This window comes from Capra hircus, chromosome 18 (assembly GCF_001704415.2).
Source record: "Capra hircus breed San Clemente chromosome 18, ASM170441v1, whole genome shotgun sequence".
In the NCBI taxonomy this organism is placed as follows: domain Eukaryota; kingdom Metazoa; phylum Chordata; class Mammalia; order Artiodactyla; family Bovidae; genus Capra; species Capra hircus.
In genome coordinates, this window is record NC_030825.1 from 16,387,819 (window position 1) to 16,413,803 (window position 25,985).

The window sequence follows — 25,985 nt, forward strand, 5'->3', positions numbered from 1 at the left end:
AGTTTGTCACATTACTGATTAACTGCATTTTGTTGGCAACATGTTTATCTTCTTTAAATCTCTGCTGTTATATTTAAAAAACAGAACACAGGAACAAAAAAGAAAAGAGGGGGATTAAAAAGAGTCTAATGATTAGCATTCCCATTTCAAAATATGCAAATAATGCCCTGGTATTCAAAAGCAAATTGTTGAAAAAATTGAAATCTGATGCATTTGTGACTTCAAAGAACAACCTTGATTTGCTTGTTGTGGATATGTATATTTTCAAACAGGATGTGGTTGGCAAGTCAAAATCAACAGTCATAGTTTGGTTAAAAATTCTTTTTACCTCTAAGCGTTATTGTCAGTTCAGATGATCATCTGGAAATTATTTTCATCTGCAAAAGATGGCAATCCTAAAAATCTACAACATGCGCTCCAAAGGGTTTCTTTTTTTTTTTTTTAAACACCTCTCTATAATCTGCCCAGCCTGCTGAGTAGCATTGACATCAGTAGTACATCAATTTCAGAAAGTGGATTATTTTTACTAGACAGCTATTGTGACATATTGGGTCAGTCATAAATGAAAGATATTCATGCAAGCATGCAATACTTGTAATGAAGTCTCACTCTGACCTTCTGTATGATTGATTCTGTAATTTAGTTTTCTCAGGCAGTGCCTGAAATGAAATGAAATCATGTTGAACAAGTTTTGAATACCCACAGTGCACCAGGAGAAGAAAAATCTGCAGCCCTAGAGGCTTGAGAGAGAGCAGCTGAGCGATTTATCTCTATGCTATTATAGCCTTTGCCAGCATTCAACATTTCTTTTTTTTTTTTTTTTTTCTTATTTGGCTTAAGTACTTAATTCTGCAGGTAGCTGTAAATGGGAAAATAAAATGCTGTTCAGATTTAAAATGACAGGACAGGAGTATGTGCAGGGGACTGATAAAATATCTTGAATAGAACTGACCTTTCATGTAGCTGAAAGTTACTGGGGGATTCATCCTCATAATTACCATATAGATTATTTTTATTTCTTTCCTGCAATGAAACATTTCAGAGAGCAGTAGTGCTGATTGAATGAAAATTGAACTTGTTAACATTCTTTTCAGCTTAGCCCGTTGTACATAACAGAAGGTTAGCTTTGATGAATTTCAAAATTCTCTTTGATATCCAAGAAACAGACAGTAAAATAATTGTCTCTAGTCTGATATTTTAGATGCCCCCCCCAAAGAGAATTTATAAAACACACTGATAATTCATATACTTTTTCTTTGTGCATTATATTTCATGTTTGAAGGACCAATGTTTTCTGTTTGATATTTGCTTTGGACTTAATTGTGATAGCATATATTTATAGAAAATACTCCTGGTGCTCTGGTAATATCAAACATAGTGTTAGAAAATTGAAAATGATGGAAGTAAGGGAGGTAAATTTGAGTATAGTAGCCTCTGTACCTGTTAAAGAAAGAGAATAAGAGAGAAAAAAAGTCCTATAGAAGATATGCACACAGAGAAGAAAAAGTAGCAGCTTTTAAAATATTCATAAAGCTCTTAAGACATAATCCAGGCAGACATCATTTTTGATCAGAATAATCGAAGTGAATCAAAATAATTCTAAAATTACCAGGCTTGTTTTAGAAATTTTTATTTTTCATATAGTTATTTAGTATGGTTCTAATTCTGGATTATTTTTATTTTCACAGAATAACTTTCTTGTCATTTTTGTACTTTCCAAAATCTTAAGAGAAATAGCCAACTTTCAATTAATATATTGTTTTAGCAATGTTGCTTAATGTGTTACAGATAAAACAGTTATTTCATGGGTCATTAATGTGTTTAATGCGTGGAACATTCTATTAAAACAAGCCCTTATTATTGTTATGGACATGTTCATTGCTATTGTCAATAGAAGCGGCAAAGCTAAATTCCGCTGGACGATTACCGTTTAGCCATTGGAGGGGACCAACAATTTCTCATACAAATTGAACAATTACTTCAATAATGTTTATTTTTGGTCAAGTATGGTCGAAACATTTTCTTGTTAAAAGTTAGCAGTAGAAAAGGCATGTCTTACATAAGCGAAATGACTCATTTTGAATGCAATGGGACCCATCTCTTAAAAGTCCAACTAATAAAATTGAAACCATATTAACTCTAGCACACATTTACTGAACACCTACTAAGTGCTATATATTCTTAATCATTAGAGACTGATCACTTATAAATTGAGTGTTTGGTTAGCAGTGTCTCTTCCATGTAATACCAAAATGCAGAGCCTGATGACGGCTTCATAGAGGCATGTTGTCCGGAGTCAACTTTAATTTAGCTGTTACTACACCTTGACAATTGTCTGCTTAAAATACCAAGGCCACAGACATCTTACAAGCTGCCTTTCTTGGTAGAGCAAATAGCCTTGTACGTAGCTCTACGGACCTGCTGAGCCTGAACATCAGAGTGTTTTCTTTAAGGCTGGGTTAACTTTAGGATCATGTTTTTGTTTTTAAAAGGATCATGTATTGAAGGAAGGGAATGTTCCAAATTTCTACTAAACCCAATTAGCTGTTGTGAAGGGCAACCTGTGATGACTTGGCTGGTTTATCACATTCAAGGAAACATGTTATTAAAAAGTTAGCCTATGATTTATTTCCCTGTGTCTCATTTTGAACATGTAATCTACAGTTATAATCTTTTATAGCATTGGCAGTACTTCCCTGTGGGTTAGGGACAGTAGACAGACCATTTTACAAATTTTTATTTATGTATTTAGTTTAGTTTTGGTGGCACTGAGTCATTGTTGCTGCTCATGGGCTTTCTCTAGTTTGCCGAGAGCAGGGTCTACTCTCTAGCTGCAGTGTGCAGGCTTCTCATCGCAGTGGCTTCACTTGTTGCGGAGCATGGGCTCTAGGGTGTGAGGACTTCAGTAGTTTCATCGCGTGGGCTTAATTCCCCTGTGGCATGTGGGATCTTCCTGCACCCAGGATTGAACTGGACTTGCTTGCATTGCAACGTGGATTCTTAACCACTGAACCACCAGTGTGTGTGCATGCTCACTTGTGTCTGACTGGGACTCCATGGACTGGAACCCACCAGGCTCCTCTGTCTATGAGATTTCCCAGGCAGGAATACTGGAGTGGGTTGCCATTTCCTCCTCCAGGGGATCTTCCTGATCCAGGGAATCTTCCTGATCCAGGGATCGAACTCACGACTTCTGTATCTCCTGCATTGGCAGGTGGATTCTTTACCACTGCACCACCTGGGAGGCTCCCTGGACCACCAGGAAAGCCCTCAAACAATTTTTAGAGTGATGAGAGTTACTCCTGTTCTGTTGTCTTACTTTCTTGTATTCACAGCCCTTGTTGCCCTTAGAAAACAGTCTTCTTTGCTTGTTTAAGGCCTGTCCTTCCCTCCTTGCCTGTCTTGTTTGCTACTAGTTCATCCTGAGATCTAGAAGTAATATTTATTGGTTATTAAGAGCGTACTTTGAATGTTAAATAAAAATGGAGGGGAAGGAGATTTAAAACGTCAACAGCTATAAAAATAGAATTAATCTTTAAAATTTTAATTTAGGATCAAATAAAATCATTATAGAGCTGACTGCTTGGTAAAACAAAGGAGTTAGAGGGTGTATGAGAAAATACCATTGTTTTATCATAAACTCTTTTTTTATTTTGCTGAGAAACTATTAATTAACTTTGGGGAAGACTGTTTTTCACAAAACTTTCATGTGTAGGTGTGTTTGATTATAACCCTGAGAGTAGTTATTAAGTAAAAATGATCTATTTCAGTGTAGATATTTTGATGAATATAAAGTTTATGGTATGTAGGTCTGTAATTATCATTGGTATGCATCTGGCACAACTTTATTTGTTTGAGGTTCTATTTGGGTTAGGAATACATTAGTTATGCCTGAGTATTGATTAATTGCTTATCTGCAAATAAAATTTTAACATTGCTATAGAATATAAATAATTGAGCTTAAAATTATTGGATTTCCTATTTATAGTTCTCTGATATTTATAAATACAAAGCAATTTTTATTACTGATAATTGTTTAATTACTCCATTTCTTAAGAAATATTGATTAAAATAACACATTGTGAAAATTTATTTAGTCACACTTGCTAATATGTTTGGGCTGTTTGCTTCTTAACTAGATGTTCTCCTGTATTATGAAAACCTAAGGTTGAATTGTTACAGAGGATATTTGTTTGTAAATGCAGATGGTAGATGCATTAAATACATTTGCATCTTAAATTTTTAAAATTCCTTTTGATAAAATCCTTTGGCTTAGTTTCAGAGATGGAAGTAACCACCATTGTGCTGAATAACAATCAATAAAATAGAATACTGTGTGATACTTAAAATTATAAAATCTATTTGAATATATTTTACTTTGTAAAAGAAACAAGAAAGCAATACAGGAGGATGTATGATTATGTATCACCAAGTGTGTATCACAAAGATAAATGTCAGGCATGGGGAGGAAGGAGAAATTTACTCTGAGAGGACTTCATGGAAGGACTGGTCCTTATGGGCCTGAAAGTAAGAGTGGAAAAAATTTGAATATGTAAAGGAAGTAAAGTTTTCTTGGCTAAGGTAGTAAGAACAAACTGTTTCCATTCCCCTCCCCATCCCCTCAAACCCCATATATCTTCTAGGAAGTACGGACATGGTAATATGCGATCGTGATTTACACAGTAGGGACATTTTTCAACTTTTCATCCTCTTTCAATCTTGATTAAATCAAGGAGGCAGCCTCAGTTTGAGGCTAATTAGTCTTTCACATCTCTCTTTTATCCTTTTTCAAAAGGAGAAAGCAGACCTCTGGCCCCAAATCTTAGGTAGATCCCCATATTTAGATGGACTGTGTTGTTATTTGCTTTACTTGGTATTTACCTGGCATTGCAATGATCATGGTGATTCCAGTTTCTAATTTATGCTAGCGAGCTAAAGTGTCCTTTTTAATATAAAATTATTCAGATTTTTAGCCATTCGCTCCAATGATTAATGTTCACTAATAGACTGGATTTCAGGCGATTGAAGAAAACAAGGAACCACTACCCAAAACATCCATTCCTTGGTTTCCTTTTTAAAAAACAAACAACAAAGAGGCTCTTTCATCAGGTGGAGAGAGGAGCAAGTCTCAGCTAAGCACTCTGCCCATGAAGACGCAGACAAACAAACCATCAAGGCATCATTGCCCAAAGACTTTGTTGAATTGCATTTATAGGCAAGTAGAAGGCAGTGTGCTTCCTGTAAGAAGTCTGTGACCTGCCCATTCTGAATAATCTTCTCTGGTTGCAAATGCTTGAGTACTCTTCAAATCATGCTACCATATGACTCAGCAGTCCCACTCCTGGGCATATACCCGGAGGAAACCAAAATTCAAAAAGATACGTGCACCCCATGTTCATTGCAGCGCTATTTACAATAGCCAGGACATGGAAGCATGTCCATCAACAGAGGAACGGATGAAGAAGATGTGATACACGTATACAACGGAATACTACTCAGCCATAAACAGGCACAAAATCGTGCCATTTGTAGAGACGTGGATGGACCTGGAAACTGTCATACAGAGTGAAGTCAGAAAGAGAAAAACAAATATCGTATACTAACACATATGTGTGGAACCTAGAAAAATGCTATAGATGAGCTTGTTTGCAAAGCAGAAATAGAGACACAAACATAGAGAACAAATGTATGGATACCAAGGGGCGGGAGGGAGTGTGTGGGATACATTGGGATTGACATATATGCACTACCATATACAAAATATAGATAACTAATGAGAAACAAAAATCACAAACTAAAAGAGCCTGGGCTTTTAGGAGCTATCGTATATATTTTATTGATTTACAGTTCAACTTTTATCAGAAAATTAAAATTTATGGCTTCCTTGATAGCTCAGTTGGTAAAGAATCCACCTGCAATGCAGGAGACCCTGGTTCAATTCCTGGGCTGGGAAGATCCACTGGAGAAGGGATAGGCTACCTGCTCCAGTATTCTTGGGCTTCCCTTGTGTCTCATCTGGTAAAGAATCTGCCTGCAGTGCGGGAGACCTGGGTTTGATCTCTGGGTTGGGAAGATCCCCTGGAGAAGGGAAACTCTACCCACTCCAGTATTCTGACCTGGAGAATCCCATGGACTGTATAGTTCATGGGGTAGCAAAGAGTTGGACACAAGTGGGAGTCTTTCACTTTACTTTTTATTAGAAAGTAAACTAAAAATTGCTTCATTCTACAAAAAATAAAAAGTTCATACCAATTAAAAAATAAATTGAGGTGTTAGGCTCTTAATATTATTTATAATTAAATTCAAGTTGTCCACAATTGATGGGTTGCCCATGAAGTACAATCAGTTAATATTTATTGGGATGAATGACATCATTAAATAGGTACCAAGCTTTTAAACTTTCAATGGTTTCTTTCTCCATTGTGAATAAAATCAGGAATGGATTATAGACCCATTGCTTACGGCCATTCCTTGTTCTCCAGCTTCACAGTGAGCCTTGCTTTTCCTGGGCAGTGACATGGACCTCTTCTTTACTTATCCATCATGTGCTTCCTTAGGGGTTCCTAAGTGGCGCTAGTGGTAAAGAACCTGCCTGCCAACGCAGGAGATTTAAGAGACGCCGGTTTGATCCCTGAGTTGGGAAGATTCCCTTGGAGAAGGGCATGGAAACCCACTCCAGCATTCTTGCCTGGAGAATCCTTTGGACAGAGGAGCCTGGTGGGCTGTAGTCCATAAGGTCGCAAAGAGTTGGATGCAACTTAGCGAGCACACACGCATGTGCTCCCTTATGCCACGGGACTTTGTACATGTTCTTCTCTGCATACAATGCTCTTCCCTCTTTTCTGGCTCTGTTAGTCATCCTTTGCAACTCAGTGCAGTGGGTTACCTCTGCAGGGAGCATCCCCCAGTTTTCTCACCTCACCTGATCTGGCTCATCCCCATCTTTCCCAAACCCATTCCACTTGCTGTTCGCCTTGCCTACCCCGCTTCTGCCTCTCCTGGCCTCCACATTTCTCAAGCATGACAAGCCTTCTCCCATCTCAGACTTTGCACATGCTCTTCCCTCTGGCTGGAACATAGTTTCTCCTCATTGCCTGATGGACTTCTGACTCTTCAGGTATCAGCTCAAAAGTCACCTTGGAGAGGCCTTTCCTACTAACCGAATCACATATAGCTACCCTTTCCTGAATAGTTTTTTTCTTGCATGGCCTCTTTATTTTTCCACAATATTTATCACAGTTTGAATCTTTTTTATGCACATATGTTCTGTTTTCACAGACAGAACCTAATTTTGGACACCCCCTTCTCTTCCCCCACAAGAAGATGATTTCTGTTATATTTCTCTAATAAAATCATTTTCAAATGGGGCGTTGCAGATTTTATCCATCAGGGAACTTTGCTGTGTCTGGAGACATTTGGATGTCACAGCTTGGAGGGGAGGGGAGGTTACTGGCACCCAGTGGGTAGAGACCAGAGATGCTGTTAAGCATTTACAATGCTCAAGATGTATTGCAAGCAAAGGATTTGATGCATCTGCCAAACAAAGAATTATCCAGTCCAAAATGTCAATACTGCTGAGGTTGACAAACTCTTATCTAATATTATCAGTTAGAAGACAAAGTGAGATAAGAAGAAAGAAGGAGTTGCTTTCCAATGATGAACAATTTAGGAAACGATACAAGTGAACTCTCCATATAAAACATAATTGTATGAAGAGTCAAAAAAGCCACCAGCATTCTGTCCTTCTTGTTGGGTGTGATAGTAGCATCTCTTATAACCCAGTAGTTGCTTCGCCTTTCAGTGATCACTGGTAAATGTTTCAATGCTTAATTTTAATAAGTAAGATTAATGATTTATAAAAACACATTAAATTTCTCAGGGCTATATCCATGGTTAAACATTTCCATCTCATGTCATTGGTGGTGGTGATGGTGGTGAGTTAGTCGCTAATTCATGTCTGACTATTTTGCGACCCCATGGACTGCAGCCCACCAGACTCCTCTGTCCATGGGATTTCCCAGGCGAAAATATTGGAGTGAGCTGCCATTTCCTTCTCCAGGGGATCTTCCCAACCCGGGAATCGAACCCACATCTCCTGCATTGCAGGCAGATTCTTTACTGACTGAACCAGCAGGGAAGCCCTGTTGTGTCATTACTTCTAGGAAAAGTGGTGAGCTATTTCAGAGGAATATAGATGAATTATTCTTGCCAACACTTTTTTATAGTATTAATAAATTCATTAGTCCATTCTAAATTTTGTCTAAATAGAGTCATGTTTAAGAGAATCACATGGTAATTTTCTAGTTTTGAAAGGTATGAGCATTAGTATATTGGCGTTGCTGGCCTGCCACATCGTAAGTGCTCAATAAATACTTTTCAACTGAGCTGATATCTTTTTTCTTCTTAAGTGGAAATCCTAAGATCACAGGAGGTTTTTTTTAAGGTTACTTTTTTGAAATAGGAAATGATGGGAGCTGTTAAGGATCACCAGGTTCCCCAAGGAGGTTGTTAATAATTGGTGACCCTAAAGGAACTTGATTCTCTAAAGAGATACTTTCACCATTAATCTTCTTATACTATAATCCTCACACATAGGAAGTTGTTATCAGATAACAATGGACCATGATAGATGCTAGCACATTTTGTTGCATTGATTATGTGGTTCACAGGTTACCTGACAATATTTTAGAGGTCCTTGGTGTATGGTCCTGTAGGAGATAAGAAAGGTGGGCCAGCATCTTTTGGATTTGAAGACCATGTGGATGGCTCTAAGTTTTGGCAAGATCTTGGCCCCACCGCCACCAATATGCTTCGGGAGTGGTTTTCACACTGTCCCCAATTTAGAAACCAGCCCCCTCTTTTTTTTGTGAAATGAGTCTCAATTTATACAAAACAAATAAAAATGGAGTTGCTTTTGTTAAAGGAGGGTGGTGATGGTACAGAGTTCAGAGCCCATTCAGCTCTCACTCTGTTGGCACAAGCTTCCACCGGTGGTGGCACCATGGCTCCTTTGTTGTGTTGTTGTTCAGTTGCTAAGCTGTGTTGTTGTTCAGTTGCTAAGTTGTGTTGTTCTTCAGTTGCCAAGTCAAGTCTAACTCTTTTGCCACCCCATGGACTGTAGCTCGCCAGGCTCCTCTCTCCATGGGACTTAGAGAACGGTTTCTCCATCAGTCAATCACCCCAGCGACCTCTGTGGCTTAGGGGATCCTTCTTATCCAAGAAGAGGTACAATAGTATCTAATTCAGGAAGTTATTTAGAGGATTGAATTGGAAAGTGCATACTAAGCTTAGCACAGGTCCCAGATCCGAAGAAACACACAGGCAATGTTCCTTGTTCATGAACCTTGGCTGTTTGTCAACAGGATCTCTTAGGCAACCAGGTCCATCATAAATGCACAAATTGCAGGTGGAATTCAGGAAGAGTGGACAAAGCCAGAAATCTAACCCCATGGCCTTCTGTGTGACCATGAGATTCCTCTGAAATATTGTACATCTGGGATGCCCCTGTCAAGTATCTCTTTGTGCTGATGTTCATGGGCATGGGAGTAAAGAAAGCAAAGTGACTTCTTGGTTACTGAGAAGGCTGTGTAAATTATGTCCTGATATTTCATGGCCATGCCAGTTAACTGGTCATTTTACCATTGGAATTAAAATGCTCTGGAGTTGCCTGCAGATATTTTAAAATAGTTAGATTTAAAGAAGTCTGAAAGGACCTCTGAAAAGCCTCTGAAAGATGCAATTGGAGACTAAAGTTAAGAAAAAGATAGCATAATTCCCACTTGTGGCGGGCTGAAATACATCAGTAAGCTATGGTAGGACTTTAAAAGAACATGGAAGAGTGGACAGTCTCCTCAGATTTTTGAAGAGAAATAGCTAAATGTGTGAGGAGTGCCAATAAAAAGAAATTAAGACACACTGATAACGTGAAACCCACTTTTGTGACACCAGACTGTAGAAGGACTCCTACAAGAATGTGGTATTTCTGGAGTGTATTGTTAGTGAGACAAAAAGAGTCGGGGTTGCTCTGAAATGTGGAGCACCTTTTTCTAGGATTACATAGGAATGTGATAACTCAAAAATTATCAAGGGAAAATCTGTATATTTTCTATTAAACCCTGACAATTAGCCACAGACTCTTTCAAGTGTTTTTGTCTCTTGGTTTTAGATTTTCCTAACTAGAGTGTTTTAGTCTTATTTGTTTTGTTTCGTGTTTTTTTTGTGAATGGGAAAAGCTAAGGTGCTCCCTTCCTTACCCCTCCAATCCAGTATAATGTAACTACTGTTTACACTTTATAAAAATACTTATTTATTTGGTTGCCTCCAGGCTTAGTCACAGTGTATGGGATCTTCCTTTGCTGCAGACAAGGTTCTCTCTAGTTGTGATGCAAATATGTGGAATCTTAGTTCCCTGACTAGGGATCAAACCTGCATCCCCTGCATTGGAAGGTGGATTCTTATCTACTGGATCACCACGGAAGTCCCTTAACTTATAAAACAAAAACAAAGAGGGGCCTATACTCTATAACTGTTTTGCAACTTGGTTTTTCACTTGCTGCTGCTGGTGCTACTGCTAAGTCGCTTCAGTCGTGTCCAACTCTGTGCGATCCCATAGACAGCAGCCCACCAGGCTCCCCCGTCCCTGGGATTCTCCAGGCAAGGACACTGGAGTGGGTTGCCATTTCCTTCTCCAATGCATGAAAGTGAGAAGTGAAAGTGAAGTCGCTCAGTCGTGTCTGACTCTTTGCGACCCCATGGACTGCAGCCCACCAGGCTCCTCCGCCCATGGGATTTTCCAGGCAAGAGTACTGGAGCAGGTGCCATCGCCTTCTCCGTTTCACTTGCTAGATCTTGCATATCTTTCTAGATTAGTGGCTCTCTAGAACTGGAAGCAAGTTTGCCCTCCATGGGGCAATGTCTGCAGACATTTTTGATTGTCATGACTGGTGAAGGAAAGGAGGTTGCTATTGGCATCTCCAAGTTTGATTCCTGGGTTGGGAAGATCCCCTGGAGAAGGGAAGGGCAACCCACTCCAGTATTCTTGCCTGGAGAATTCCATGGACAGAGGAGCCTGGTGGGCTATAGTTCAAGTGGTCACAAAGAGTTGGATAAGACCAAGCGACTAACACTCACACACAGGGAGAGACCAGGGTTACTGTTAACATCCTACAATGCAAAGGACAGCCACCACAGCAAAGAATTATCTGGTCCAAAATGTCATCAGAGCCAAAATGAAGACACTCTTCTCTAGGTCAATACACATAAATCTAATTCATTATTTTAAAAAGCTTCATAATACTTTGTAGCATGATCGATCATAATTTATTCAACTAGTTTCCTATTGATAGCTCTTGGCTTCTGAATTAGTGGCATTATAATATTTACAATTCATTTGTTTCTTTAAAGAGCAAAAATAAGCTTTATCAGAAATATTGAAAAGAAGAATTCATAGGGTTATGTATAAAATTAGATTCTGGGTCACTGTGAGTCAAGAGAATTTGGTTTCAAGAAAATTGCAGGCTCACTCTAAATGACAAGTCTTAAATGAAGTCATTTGAAAAGCATGTTTTCATTTTTGTATTCTTTGGAATGAGAAGAAGCAGCAAATCTAAATCCTTTTCTACGACTCTTCAAAACAGAGAAGGCTACTTTTGAAGTGTCGGCAGTAATTTTCAGAGGAGCTAATTCTGATGGTCTCTACCTCCTTCTTATACATATTTTAAACAATTCATTAAAACATTAAATCAGAATGGGTTAAGCAAAAGAAAACAAAGCAGGTTTAAGATGAAAAAAAGTGATATCCAATCCTAAAGACATGGAATGGCTTCCAGATGCCACTGACAATGTAATTCAGAATTGGAATGATCCTCTGGTTAACCACAAAGGGTTTTACAGAGAGGGTGCCCTGAAGCAAACAGATGCTTGCTCCGCATTTCTCTAGCCCATCCTTGCTACATGGCGTATGCATGCCTGGTAGAATAAAATAGAGAACAGCTTCTCCCCATTTTGCAGAGCTGGAGAAAGGATCATTGAACCAGCACTGTGTGGAAGAGGGATGGCCAATGAGTTGGTGAGCCTGAAAGGCTGAGACCTTGGCATCACCCCTTTCCTTGACATCAATTTCCTCAGTAAGGAGCAAGAGGTGGATATTTCTCTTCCCTTTGCTAATAGTCCTTTATTTTCACTTAGCTAAGTCATCCAGTGATAGTTCTAGGCTTCCCTGGTGGCCCAGTGGTAAAGAAAATCTGCCTCCCAATGCAGGAGATCCCTGGGCAGGAAGATCTCTTGAAGGAGGAAATGGCAACCCAGTCCAGTATTCTTGCCTGAAAAATCCCATGGACAGAGGAGGCTGGTGGGCTAGTCCATGAGATTGCCAAGAGTCAGACATGGCAGCATGCACGCACACTCACACAAGACAGTTCTACAGTGTAATAGTTGAGGCTGAATAATTTGGGCTTCGTGCTTTTGATTTCGACTTTCTAGCATGAGTCCTTCTAGTTAATAAATTAATAGAGACCATTATCCTGCAATAAATCAGATCTAACAAAATTGGAACAAGTCAAACCTATCTAAGGAGCTGCTGAAGTTATGTTCATTGATCTTTTTAATTGAGGTATTAATTGACACATAATATATTAGTTTCAGGTATACAACATAATGATTGGATATTTGTATATATTCCAGAATTATCACCACAGTAATTGTAGTTAACATTTGTCATCATACAGTTACAAAAAAACCCCACAAACAACGTTTTTTCTTTTTCTTGTGATGAAGACTTTATGATCTACTCTTTTAGCAACTTTCGAATATGTCATAGAATAGTATTAGTTACAGCCAACCAGGCTGTCTATTCCATCCCTATGAAGTATTTAGGGCTTCCTGGTGGCTCAGTGGTAAAGAATCTGCCTAGGAGACACGTGTAGGAGATGCAAAGTTTGATCCCTGGGTCAAGAAGATCCCCTGGAGCAGGAAATGGTAACACACTCTAGTATTCTTGCCTGGGAAACCCCATGGACAGAGGAGCCCCACAGGCTATAGTCTGTGGGGCTGCAAAGAGTCAGATATGACTTAACAACTGAACAACAGTGCAATGCAATGATGTATTTATTTTGTAACTGAAAGTTGGTACCTTTTGACCCCCTTCTCCAACTCCTGCAAGCTCACTGATGTTTGGGAAAACTAAGAGTTTCCCATTTCTGTTGCCCCTTTAGGATCAGAGCCACACACAAGTTTCACAATACCGCCAGGATCCCTCTGTGATCATGAGGTCCATCGTCCACATGACGGATGCTGCTCGCTCTGGGATCATGCCTCCTGCCCAGCTCACCACCATCAACCAGTCTCAGCTCAGCGCCCAGTTGGGGTTGAATTTGGGAGGGGCCAGTGTGCCCCACACATCTCCTTCACCTCCTGCGAGCAAATCAGCGACTCCCTCCCCTTCCAGCTCCATCAACGAGGAGGACGCTGATGAATCCAACAGAGTAAGTTAATTGGCTTTAGTATATAGGGATCACCCCTATGTTCTTGTGTTTAAGCTTCATTCACAATACTATTTTCCTTTACTTCATGGATGTGGAGTAGCACTTACATTTATGATGGTTTAATTTTTTCTTAACTCTTTTATATCTGTTTATTTCTGTGGAAAGTATATTCAACTGAAACTTGGAAGATCTGACTTCTCCTACTAGTTGTAAGGCGTTGAGCAAATCACTTAATAGGCTGAATTTTACTTAAATTGGCAAAAGAGAAGGCTTGTGCTAGACTTTTCAGAAATTCTGAACTGCTCTGGTTCTAAGTTAATGTCCAGGTGGGCAAGTTTCATCTGGTTAGTTGGCTGAACTGCTGCCCCATTGAACAGTCTTGCACTTCAGTGGTGTTTACCACATAGTATGTTCCAGTGGTTTGGCACCTTTGCTTTTGTGGAGGAAATGACACATGATTCAAATATACACAATTTGAAACAAAAACTTAGTTGCCAGTTTGACTTTTTTGCATGCCTAGAAAAAACATGTTTCATTAAAGTTACTTATTCTAGGTACACAATTACTTATTCCTCATTTATTAATTATGTGTGGTACACCTACTCTGTGCTTGGCATTTTACTTGGTTCTGGTGATACAAAGACTTATAAGAGAATTACTGCCCCTGGGACTTCCCACTGGGAACAAATAAGAGTGTTTAAAACTAGCTCCAGATGTGATTAGTGGCATAACTGATGTATCTGGTGTACTGAGATTGTCATTGATTCTGCTTTGGAGAGTGATTTGAGGAAGACTTTATTGAGAAGGTGATGTTTGAATTAGGTCTAAGAGAATACATAAAAGTTTGTGAGGCAGAAGAGAGAGGCCCACATTGTGGTAGAAAGAGCAAAGGAACTGTATGTCCATTTTTGGGTACGATGAATGGTGTGACACGGAGGAGGAAAGAAATGGGATTTGAAAGAAATTGCTGGAATGTGGTAGCCTTTCCCTGCTGGTAGCTGAGAGCTGATTAATTCTTTGCATCGAGGAATGGCATGAACAGATTTTCTGCTTTAGAAAGATAGCTTAGGCTGTATATAGAATGAGCTACAAAGAGAGGGACCAGAGAGAAGGAAACCAATTAAAACATCCTTTTGTTATGATTTGTTTCCTTTAATTTTAGCAAAGGAAGGCATACAGGAGGTGCCAGATTAGTGAGACATTCAAGAGAGAGAGAATCATCCATTAAGGTTTGATGATTGCCTGGAATTTGAAGGAGTAAAATGTATGTTGGGTTTTAGTTTGAGAATAGCATGGATATCCGTAAATGGAGAGGATTAATCTAGGAAGTGAGGAGTGTTATTTTTTTTTCCCCCATGGGGAAGCTGAGAGTTTGGCATGGTAGGGGTTGAATTTGAGACGCTTCCATTTGAGTCTAGAACTCAGTCCATTGGAGAGAGTCTAGAATTCAGTCTGTTAGAGATGGAAGTATAGATTTTTGAACCATCGGCATATAGATAGGAGCACATAGAAGTAATCAGAATTTCTCAGAGTGGGTAAGGAACAAGTCAAGGCCAGAATATTAAGCATCATTTATTTTTATCTTTAGCATCATTTATGTTTAAATAGAAATGGAAGAAAAGGTGCTTAGAGAAGATTGCTGGTGATGAAAAGAGGAGGGAGTTTAGCTGAAAAGAGCAGAAATGCAGGGATTTTAAGGAGGGTTTGGTCTGTCCAGATATGTTAACTCCCCACTGGACACAGAGTGGGGAAATTTGCTTAGCAGTCTCTATTCACACTCACAAGGACTTCAGCAGGGTGAAGTGGAAAATAATAAACTCAAGGGATGTGCATAAGATATGGGTTACAGCTGGCTATGACACAATTCAAATGGATTCCTTTCATTTCGTTGGCATTCCCACTGATCTTAATACTTACCTCTGTATCAATCTGAAATTGTCATTTCTATAAAGAAAGTTTTATGTAACTCTTAGCTTGTTCCATTTTTAGACAGAGTTTAGGTGTTCAGCAAAGACAAGGAATTCAGTTTATCTTTTAAGTAACTTAGCTGAAAAAGGAAGATTAATGTTATTGTTGATTATGTCTTTGGGATAAAGCTATTTCTCCACTTTTTCATAGCCCTTTGAATCAACTATGCAAAGTTTCTTTAGGAGAATTAATTCTGAGCTTTTATTTAAACTGTGAGATTCTTCATTTTGGGTTTATTCTTAAAAGGTAATGATGACTATGGCAAGTCATAGTTGTCCAAGAAAGATGACAAAGTTTGTCGACATTTGAATGTTGTTTTGCAAAGAATGGACCTGAACTCTTATTTGGAAAAAGCTACGCTGGAAATAGGTCAGGGTATTGTTGGTGCAAACAGTGCCAAATTCTCTTCCGAGAAAAGAATAGAGTTTGAGTCAATTAGAAAAATCTGTGTATATATTTTTTTCTTGTGGCTAAAGTAATATTTTTCATTGAAGGAAAATTTGGCTCAAGTTGAAGCTCTAACTAGAAGACATCTGACTCATTTGCAAGTTCAGATTCATTAACTAGAATACAAGTTTCACTTATTCTGAAAATTTAGAAAAAAGAGTGGCGTCTATGGAATTTTATTTAATTCATTGTGTGAGTTATGAAAGATGGCATTTTGGAGGAGAGGTGAAGTCTAGCTTAATACCTACTGACGTCTGTAAGCTACTTGTGTAAAGTATGGGTGTGGTTATTACTCAAATAGTGCAAACAACAGGCCCACCAAGAAGGAGGTTACTGGCTTCCTAGGGTTCAGAGCCCTCAAAGAAAAGTTACTTATCATTTTCCTCCCTACAAATTCTGGTCATTGAATTAATTTCCAAATGACCCTCTTTCAGAAAGTAATGATACTCTTGGAAAATTTGAGTTAAGATTCAAGACTCAAGACCATTAAAAGCCAATCTGTTAGTAACTTGAATCTATCGCTGTTGATCTTGCCCAGAGCTGGCTTTTAAAACATATTTTGTCAAACACTTCAGGATTCTTGGTAAAGTTAACTGCAAAATTATCTCCAATATAGTCATCATATTATAATCTAGGGGATGAGGAAGGGGATAAAACAAGGTTGATGAATCATTTCCCCTGCTTCTCTGATGAGTCTGTTATATGATTGTTGAAATTAGATGATGGTGGCAGGTCAGTGATATGTAAATTTGGTAAACTATGTCTATATCATTCCTATGGTTTTGATCATTGGGAATATGTGTGAGTATCACTAGGCCAGTATTCTTGTGGCAGCGTTAATTTCTATAGATAATAGTAAGCATCTTCTTATTAGTCTTCTTATTAGCCTTGGTGATTTTAAGTATCTACTGATGCTGCTCTTTTACAGGTTTTTAATTTTATGAAGAGTATCAATTTCCTTTCTAGCTCTAGTTAGAATTTGGACACTTTTATATTCCTTATTATCCTATTCTTTAGCAAGTTTTTATTATTTTAGAAAATAAAAGTGGCCTTTCCCTTTTTGTGCAAATTTAGGGATTAGAGCTAATTTCTATTTGAGTTTCTGGAGACCATTAGCAAAGTAAAGTTCTGGTTAAAAAAAAAAAGAAACCAAGCTTCAAAAAATCAATTCAGACCAATCATACTTACGATAGTATGTGTCTTTGGCCAAGGGACCTCATTTGAAATATCTGAGTATGGTCAACATCCTGAATATTATTTAGGTTTACTTCTAAAACCTCTGAAAATGTGAAATATTTTGTTTATGGGTACATATGTAACACACACATACGTACACACGCACACATACATACATGTTTGGTACAAAGTGTCCTGTTTTTCATTACTCATAATTGCTATTTAAAGCATATGTTGTAAATGTATTGAAGATACTTCTGGGTCTCATTAATCAATGTTCTAAAAGCTAATCTCTTCCATCCAGTTAACACTAAGCAAATTTACCCCTCCCCCTCTTTTGATGGTGATTCATCTGTTGGTGATGTATAACAAAACCTTAAAAGAACAACCAGGGATCTGAGTAAGTCTTTCTGCATTCTCTGCAAGAACATTCTAGGCAGTGAATTTTCATCTTGCTTTGCAGGCCATCGGAGAGAAAAGAGCTGCTCCAGATTCTGGCAAGAAGCCCAAGACTCCAAAGAAAAAGAAAAAGAAAGATCCCAATGAGCCACAGAAGCCAGTGTCAGCATATGCCCTGTTTTTCAGAGACACACAGGCTGCAATTAAAGGTCAGAACCCCAATGCGACCTTTGGAGAGGTCTCAAAAATCGTAGCATCTATGTGGGACAGCCTCGGGGAAGAACAAAAGCAGGTGAGTTCAGGCAAAGACCCATCACAGCCATATAATTCAATGTTCCAAGAATATTCCTCACACCTTTTCTGGGTGAATACGTCCCCTTAATATGACTGATTCTCATGAAATCATTTTTCTAAGCTATGGAATTAGAAAAACACAAACATATAACTCCAAAGTACCTTCCAGTTATCTGGATTTCTCAGTTCCCGTGTGTTCAGAACCGTTCAGAAGAGAGTTGGAGGAGATCCAGGCAGTATCCTGCAAGCATAAACTTTTGATGATAATCTTTCCATTTTAAATAATGCAGAATTTCCCCAACCCCCCGTTCGTCACAAAGGGCACCACAGAGGGGTTAGGTCCATCCTGCTTGCCATTTTTTGATCATCTTTCTGAACCCTTGTGCTCTCCTGGTGGGTTTCCAAACTTTGAAGCCGCCTCTGTGTGTTTCATTATTGTCAATGAGCATTTGAAATTTTGTTCCATGTTCATTTGAAAATGTGGCCATATAAGAGGCCTTGAGCAATTAGCCATGCTGGTGGGAGACATTCCTTAGGGTCTAGTGTCCTGACTTTCCCATGCAAGTCCTCCACACTGATGCAGAGAAGAATGGCTTCCTTGGAGCTCAGTTCTCCTCTGTCTTCTCCGTGAAATTCCAATGACCATTCACAGGTGTTAATTTCACATATCCTCACAAGTTACTACTACCCTGTTAGTAGCAAACCAACCAGAATAATTGTTTCAGGAATAGAATGGAAAACCCTTGATTTTCTTTCTTTCTCTCTTCCTTCCTTCCTTTAATCATGAACTCATTCCTACCAGCTGGTTACCTTGGGCTGATGCTCCTGTAGAATATACCTGTTTGCACTGAGCTCCATGCTGTAGGCAGCAGCCCCATCTTCTACCCTAGAAATGTAATCCTAAGGGGCTGGCAAACTGCTGCATCTAACTTTTAAATCCTGGAGAAAAAAAAGAGAGTTGCATTTTGGTGTAACAGCTAGCCATCAGACCACTGTTTAAGAAAAGGAAGCCCAAATCAGGTTTTGTATACTGGGGTTTATTTATGTAAATCACTGGTCTCACTAATGGAAATCTTTTATCTTTCACTATTTCTGATTTTTTTTTCCTCAAAAAGAAAGGTCTCCATCTTTTCTCTATCTTCACTCGCTCTCACTGTTGTTGCTGGGTTTTCATCCTCTGATTTGTTTCAGTTTACAAATGGATGTGGGGGAAAGAAGACATGATGGAGAAATGGTTAATTTTCTATAATTTAAACTGTTTGCCACACATTTCATTCTCATTACCTTATTCACTGCCTGAACAGGAGACCCTCAGCTGTTATTCTCACGAATTCTGTGCTGCTAGCCGAAATCTTTTTCTGTTTGTAATAGTGAACATCAAAACTGTGTCCCAGTGAGGGTGGCAGGGTTTGGTTTTGTTTTAATACCTGTGTGTGTGTTTTCACATTTAAAAATCAAAGCCAGGGAAACCAACTTTTTATGTGAGTTCTGTTGCAACCTAATTTGCACAGCAGTTATTTTATGGCTGAGAATGTGTATGCTAAAGGTGGTGCTAATTGTGGTCTTTTAATAGGTATATAAAAGGAAAACGGAAGCTGCCAAGAAAGAATACCTGAAAGCCCTTGCTGCATACAGGGCCAGCCTCGTTTCTAAGGTAAAAGAGTGGCCAATCTCTGCGTTACAAAGTTGAAAACGGCCCTGGAGCATTGAAAACATAAATGCGACTCCTCAAAAAGATAGCACCTCGAATAACTCATAAACTTATTTGTTCTCATTAGAGATAACTCAAATGACGGCACGAAAAATAAGAGTTCATTCAAGCTAATGAATCCACATTGTTTCCAAAAGATTCACTGATCTCTGCATATGTTGGCTGAAGCTATTTAGACAAATCTTAAACAGTCCCCTTTCTTCCTGTCAGGGGCTGAGATCTGTGTTAATGTCCTCTATTTAAATTGAGAAGTAGGTTTCTCAGGCATTTTTGGACATCAGATCATAAATTCTCCAGTGGTTGCATTATTGTAATAGAGGATGTTGCATTTTTGACCAAACTGTTCCACATCATATAAATAAATAAACCTCATGATTATTTAAAATAAAATTATGCTCCAAGTACTTTAAAAAAAAGACACATATACATGTATTATACATAGAGTATACAATGGGCCCTGATGTATTATAAAATGCACTGGTATTCTAAAGCAAATGTCACTCTGGATTATTATTACCTTGATCCAAAAGGAGCATGAGCTGTTACCTTCTATTTTAACATTTAATTAACTTTGTCTTTAGCCTTCCTAGAATTTAGAAAGGCTTTGGGCAGGATAATGTGAACTAATGTTTTTGCTCTTGATGTATTTCCTCCGGCAAGCAGAGACTCCATTTCATTGTCTTTGTCGTGGCCTCAAAGTACCACATAGGGCCTTAGGGCATGGTCAGTGTTGCTGGCAAAGCCATTTAAAAAGAATTTAGCCCTTTTTTCTCTTTTTCACCTGAGTTGTTTCTTCTCTATATTAAGATCTACCATTGGCAGCTGCTCAGAACCAGATCAAGAGAGGTTGTATTTGACAGTTCGTAGGACACTGCCCATTTCATTAGAAAGAGAAAATATTCATCAGGCCCATAGCAAAGCCTTTTTCTGGGACTCTGGAAGATGCACATTGAGAGAGATACTGATTCTGGATGCAGACTCACACATTGGTAGAAAACCACTGAATGTGTGGGCTATAGATGTTAAGAATTGAGGTGTACTTGATGGCTAATTAGATGGAGTGACGTGAATAGGGTAACAATGTGCATGTACTCAAGTGGATCATTTATTCATTCACTCAGCCAGAAGCAGGTATAGGTGATCTTTGTGCATTAGAGCATGAATAATTGACCATACATGGCTTTAAGCCAAGAGCCAGTAACTCAAAGTGCACTCTGGAAATAGCATCTGTGATTGGGCTGATCAGGTCTGTGACTGACTTAGAAGGGATAACTTAAAAAGTTTTACTTTTGGATACTAAAAACTGATTCATTAATGTTTCCCAATGGATAGATTGAGTCCATGGATACTGGAAAAACTATCCAATAGGATGGGATTTAAAAAGAATAAATCTAAATTCTTTAGGGGTAGGTTTGTTTTGCTTTTGTTTTTTCAATAGGTAAGTACTGTTGCTGTTTAGTTGCTAAGTCGTGTCGTACTCTAGCAACCCCATGGACTGTAGCACATCAGGCTTCTCTGTCCGTGGAATTTTCCAGGCAAGAATACTGGAGTGGGTCACCATTTCCTTCTCCAGGGGATCTTCCCAACCTAGGGGACCAAACCCGTGTCTCCTGCTTGGCAGGCAGATTGTTTACCAATGAGCCTCCTGGGAAGCCCCAGGGCAGTTAAGAACACCCCAAATTTATAGTCAGAGACATAGCAGGCAACTAAAATGGCCCTTGAGGTATAAGTTTAGAATAACTTCAACCTGACCCTAAAGTGTGAAATAGCTGCTAATATGGTGATCTCACAGGAAGCAGCATCTAACTGTATAGTTTGATGACCAGACCACATCTGAAGAATTGGTTCTCTTTTTTGGTCCCCATGATATGAAGAGAAATGGTGACTAATTGAAGGCCCTTTAGTGGGTTGTCTCCATGATGGTAAGGACTGAAAATCAAATCATATTTAAATAATTAAAAGAATCATGGAAGCAAGGATTTGGGAGCATTTGATTTTGGTCCTTAAGTATAACAGCCATCATGGAAGGAAAGCTTAAGTTTGATCTCTGTGTCCTGGATGGAACTCATTCAAGGAGTGGGATTCCAGGGAGCAAGATTTCAGCCTCAGCATTAGCAATAATAAACAAGGGTGCATGACATGTGCTTTTAACTTAAGCCTCTGCATTCAGAGGGCTTCTCCAGTGGCTCAGTGGTAAAGAATCCACCTGCAGTGCAGGAAACCCAGGAGATTCAGGCTCATTCCCTGAGTGGGGAAGATCCCCTGGAGGAGGGCTTGGCAGCCCACTCCAGTATTCTTGCCTGGAGAATCCCATGGACAGAGGAGCCTGACGGGCTACAGTCCATGGCGTTGCAAGGAGTCAGACGCTACTGGAGCAACTGAGCATGCACTACCTTCAGAGCCTGGAACTCCCTCCCTTGAGATATGACTCCGCTATCACTTTTAGTCTTCAGAATAACCAACAGAATTAATCGAAGCTTAATATTAAACCATAAAGGAGTAGAACCGGCAGGTGAGCAGGAGCTCTTCAGACTCATCCGCTTTTCCATTCTCCGCTAGGGGAGCATCTTAAAGGTGCAATGGCGTGATTGCCCAGGTGTCTAAGTATAGACTTTTCTCGTAGTTTCTTCCTTAAGACTGTCTTGGCAATTTTTAAATATCTGAGTATTTTAAAATAATATGTCGTTTACATGTAGAAAACTGCATATTCTACTTTGTGGATGACATAATGGGTTTTAAAGATCATTATGAAAATCTGTGGGTTTCTTCTTAACCAAAGACTTTAGAACATGACCCTCCACCCTCAAGTCATGTGCAGCCCCCACCCCCACCCCATCCCCTGAGCTTTTGTGCAAAATCAGAAAACTGTCCACCAATGGATGGAGTCTTATACTGATAAGGTCTTCAAACAGGAGCCATCAGCCATGGCTTTTCCTACCTCCAGTGACTCTCCATGTAAAGTCATTCCTCAAGTGTCTTCTAATAGTAGATTTTATAGATGTAAGTAATAAAAATCTAGAAATAAACATTCAAAATCTTTAAAGAGAGTAGATGGCAGCTTGATGCGTCCAAGTTCCCCTGTCCCTATTGCCCTCCAAAAAACTCTAATTTTATGAAGAATAGGAAGAAAAAGTAGTCTTTAAAAGAAGTCATTCCAATCACAGTTGCATTAGTAAAATATTTTTGTGAAGGTAATTATGTGTTTTTAGTACAAAATATATTAGGCAGTTTCTCTGCATGTTGAGCTCCAGATTGTTTGTAACAGGTTGTTTAGTGACATGAGAGTTGAACACTCTCCACTTATGCATGATGTCTTTGATAAATTTTGGAAAACTTTGAAAATATTTGGTAAACCAAAATATTTCTAAAGTTGTAAAGTTCTTCAATTAAGTGTTCCTAAAGAATTCAATTATGTTTTTCTGATACACAAATAAGCACTGTTATAAATAATCATGGCTCTGTATATTATATACAGGGCTTTGAAATTTTCTAGTAATAGTCATTTTCTGGCAGTAGAGCTTGTTAATGAGTGAAAATAGCTAACATTTACCAAGTGCTTTCTGTAGGCCGGGCGCTGTTGTAAATGCTTAACAATTATATATGACTACATTTAATTCTCACAACCCCTACACAAGGTGAATACCATTAAACCCCATTTTGTGGATAAGGAAGCTGGGTGAATGGAGATGGGTGAATTAACTTGCCGCAAATCCCAGAGTTGTTGAGTAGTGGAGCTAGACTTGGACTCGGGCCGTCTACTCTCATTGTCCTTCAGAATGGTTCTTGGTGGTGATCTTGGTTCAGGGTTCAATGCTGAACAACTGTTACTGACTCAAACATGTGCATCAGTCATCTTTCAGTACAGGAGTGCTGTGGAACACTTGTATGGACCCAAAGTCCAGGGACTTACAAAGATAAGCATGTATCTCAGAGAGTGCCAGGTAACTAGCTGGGTCTTCAGATCTAGGCCAAGGCAGGGCAGCATCACCAAATCCTCACCTGTGTGCAGCTGGCGCACATATACCCAGACATGGCAGTGGGCTGGCTGGCAGGAAGCTCGTAATTGAGTCTGGTACCAGGGCCACATGTCTGTCATCACCTAGGTAGGTTCTGAGAGAGACAGTCTTTGAAGCCTCATTTCCATCACTTTCTGTTGACCAGAGCAAAGGTGCCTAGCCAGCTCAGATTCAAAACGTGGGGAGTTGGACTCCACCTCCGGGAGGAGCTGCCTAGTCCTCCCACAAAGTGCTTGGGAAGCAAGAGTAACGCTGACCATTTTGGTCATCCATTCACAGTCCTTATAAAAACACTCCAACCATCTCCCCTCAAATGCAGGCTGCCGCGGAATCAGCAGAAGCCCAGACCATTCGCTCCGTTCAGCAGACCCTGGCGTCCACCAATCTGACCTCCTCCCTCCTTCTCAACCCTCCGCTGTCTCAGCACGGAACCGTGTCAGCGTCCCCTCAGACTCTCCAACCGTCGCTCCCTCGGTCAATCGCTCCCAAACCCTTGACCATGAGACTCCCCGTGAACCCGATGGTCACGTCGGTCACCATCGCCGCCAACATGCCGTCGAACCTTGGGGCTCCACTGATCAGCTCCATGGTGGGCTCGGCATCCTCTGCCCAGGTGAGCCCCTCAGTGCAGACGCAGCAGCAACAGCAGCAGCAGATGCAGCAGTTGCAGCAGCAGCAGTTGCAGCAGCAGCAGCTCCAGCAACAGCAGCTCCAGCAGCAGCTGCAGCAGCAGCATTTTCAGCACCATGTGCAGCTGCAGCAGCAGCAGCTCCAGCAGCATATCAACCAGCAGCAGCTGCAGCAGCGTCTCCAGCTGCAGCAGCTGCAGCACATGCAACATCAGTCCCAGCCTTCTCCCCGGCAGCACTCCCCAGTCACCTCCCAGATCACCTCCCCCATCCCCGCCCTCGGGAGCCCCCAGCCGGCCTCTCAGCAGCATCCGTCGCAGATACAGTCTCAGACACAGACTCAAGTATTATCGCAGGTCAGTATTTTCTAAAGACGAACGCGCAGGGCAGGCTGTTGTGCCGCGTCTGGAAAAACGTCTGGAAGAGAGTGGCCGTCGGAGGATACACCCCAGGCGGCTGCAACTCGTGGAGTCGGTGTTTGGTGATGCAGAAAAGTGTAACGATCGCGGCGGTCCTCTCCAGTGTCTATTAGATAGGCAAGAAGAACTAAACAGTGGAGCTGAAAGATCTCGAAACTACTCTGTTTTTAATAAGAAAAGCTGTGCTCTGCTATGTGATGGCTTTTTTATTTATTCAGGCTCTACCTACAATATGTGAATCAAACCGTGTCATGAATCCTAGGACAGACTGATGACTATAATAAACTGGCCTCTCTGAGTCATAGCAAATGGCCTTATTTCTCCTGAAGTGAAGAATCCCCACTTCAAGGCGACTGGAACTTCTGAAGCCCTGAAAATAAAAAGCACAGTCAGTAACTACCTGAAATCTGAAGATCCAGTTTCATACAAACATTTGTATGATGTCAATCGTTGATGGCATTTTTTTGTCATGAAAAAAAAAATAATGTAAATCACAGACTTTTGCCAAAGCTCTTATTTTTTTCCTTGAATCTCTCCAGAAAAAAAAAAAAAGAAAAAAAAATGCAAGTGATTAGATTCAATTATTGACTCCTTTTCACTTTTTACCCATGGCTTCTCCAAACCAAACCACAGTATATGTTGTAACGCTATGACCACTGTTAACCCATTCTATTCATTCCAATTAGAAGAAAAGAATGTGAATATTATATTCTGTGTTTTGAGTGACAAGTTTCAAAAATTAAAAACACTGTATTTTTAAAAGGGAAATGCACTTAAATGAAGACAGTTATTACAAAAGTTAAGATTTAAAAAAAAAGCAAGAGTTTTTATTATGATGTAATACCGGTAGAATATTTAAAAGGCGCATCACATCTGAATAATCAATGTAAATATTTTCTTTCAAAGTTGTAAGTTTTCATATCATGTGTTGTAAAGTTTTCATAAACGAGGCTTTAATGTAAACACTGGTGACATAAACCATTCATTGCTATGTTGCTTATTGTGTTTTTATGCTGTTTTATACTTTTTTATGAGTTATGATAGCAGCAATTAAGTTGTTTGTATTTTGCTTAACTAAAACAAAAATGCTTTTATCTTGCTATAGAATAAACACATTTCAGTAAAAACTGTGGACTGTATTTTGATGCAACAACCAGGCAACTGTTCACTTTTCAAATAAAATGATATGTCAAATTTCACTTGTGGTTCCTTGAATATGTAGGATATGGGGGAAATAGAGCCCATACCAACCTGTGTTTAAGCCCAGGTATCTTCTATTTTTAGCTGAAAATACGAGATGTACAGCTAAGAATATGGATTGCATGGCCCCCAAACCAAGGACTGTTAAAAAGAAGCTAAACCATTAGAAATAGAACCATTAATGGAATTCCCTGGTGGCCCAGTGGTTTAGGACTCTGAGCTTTCAGTGATGAAGGCACAAGTTC

At 39.6% G+C, this 25,985-nt stretch overlaps 1 protein-coding gene across 2 annotated transcripts in view; it reads left to right on the top strand.

The window, feature by feature from the left end:
• The window catches only part of TOX3 (TOX high mobility group box family member 3), a 120,179-nt gene extending 94,445 nt beyond the window's left edge, over positions 1–25,734 (top strand). Inside the window, exons 4-7 of one of the 2 annotated variants that reach the window (XM_018061930.1) lie at positions 13,212–13,481; positions 17,536–17,763; positions 19,339–19,419; positions 23,812–25,734. In XM_018061930.1, coding sequence (XP_017917419.1) covers positions 13,212–13,481; positions 17,536–17,763; positions 19,339–19,419; positions 23,812–24,492 — 1,260 coding nt within the window. In that variant the 3' untranslated portion in view covers positions 24,493–25,734. The remainder of the gene's footprint in view (positions 1–13,211; positions 13,482–17,535; positions 17,764–19,338; positions 19,420–23,811) is intronic. The other variant, XM_018061931.1, reaches the window with a different exon arrangement.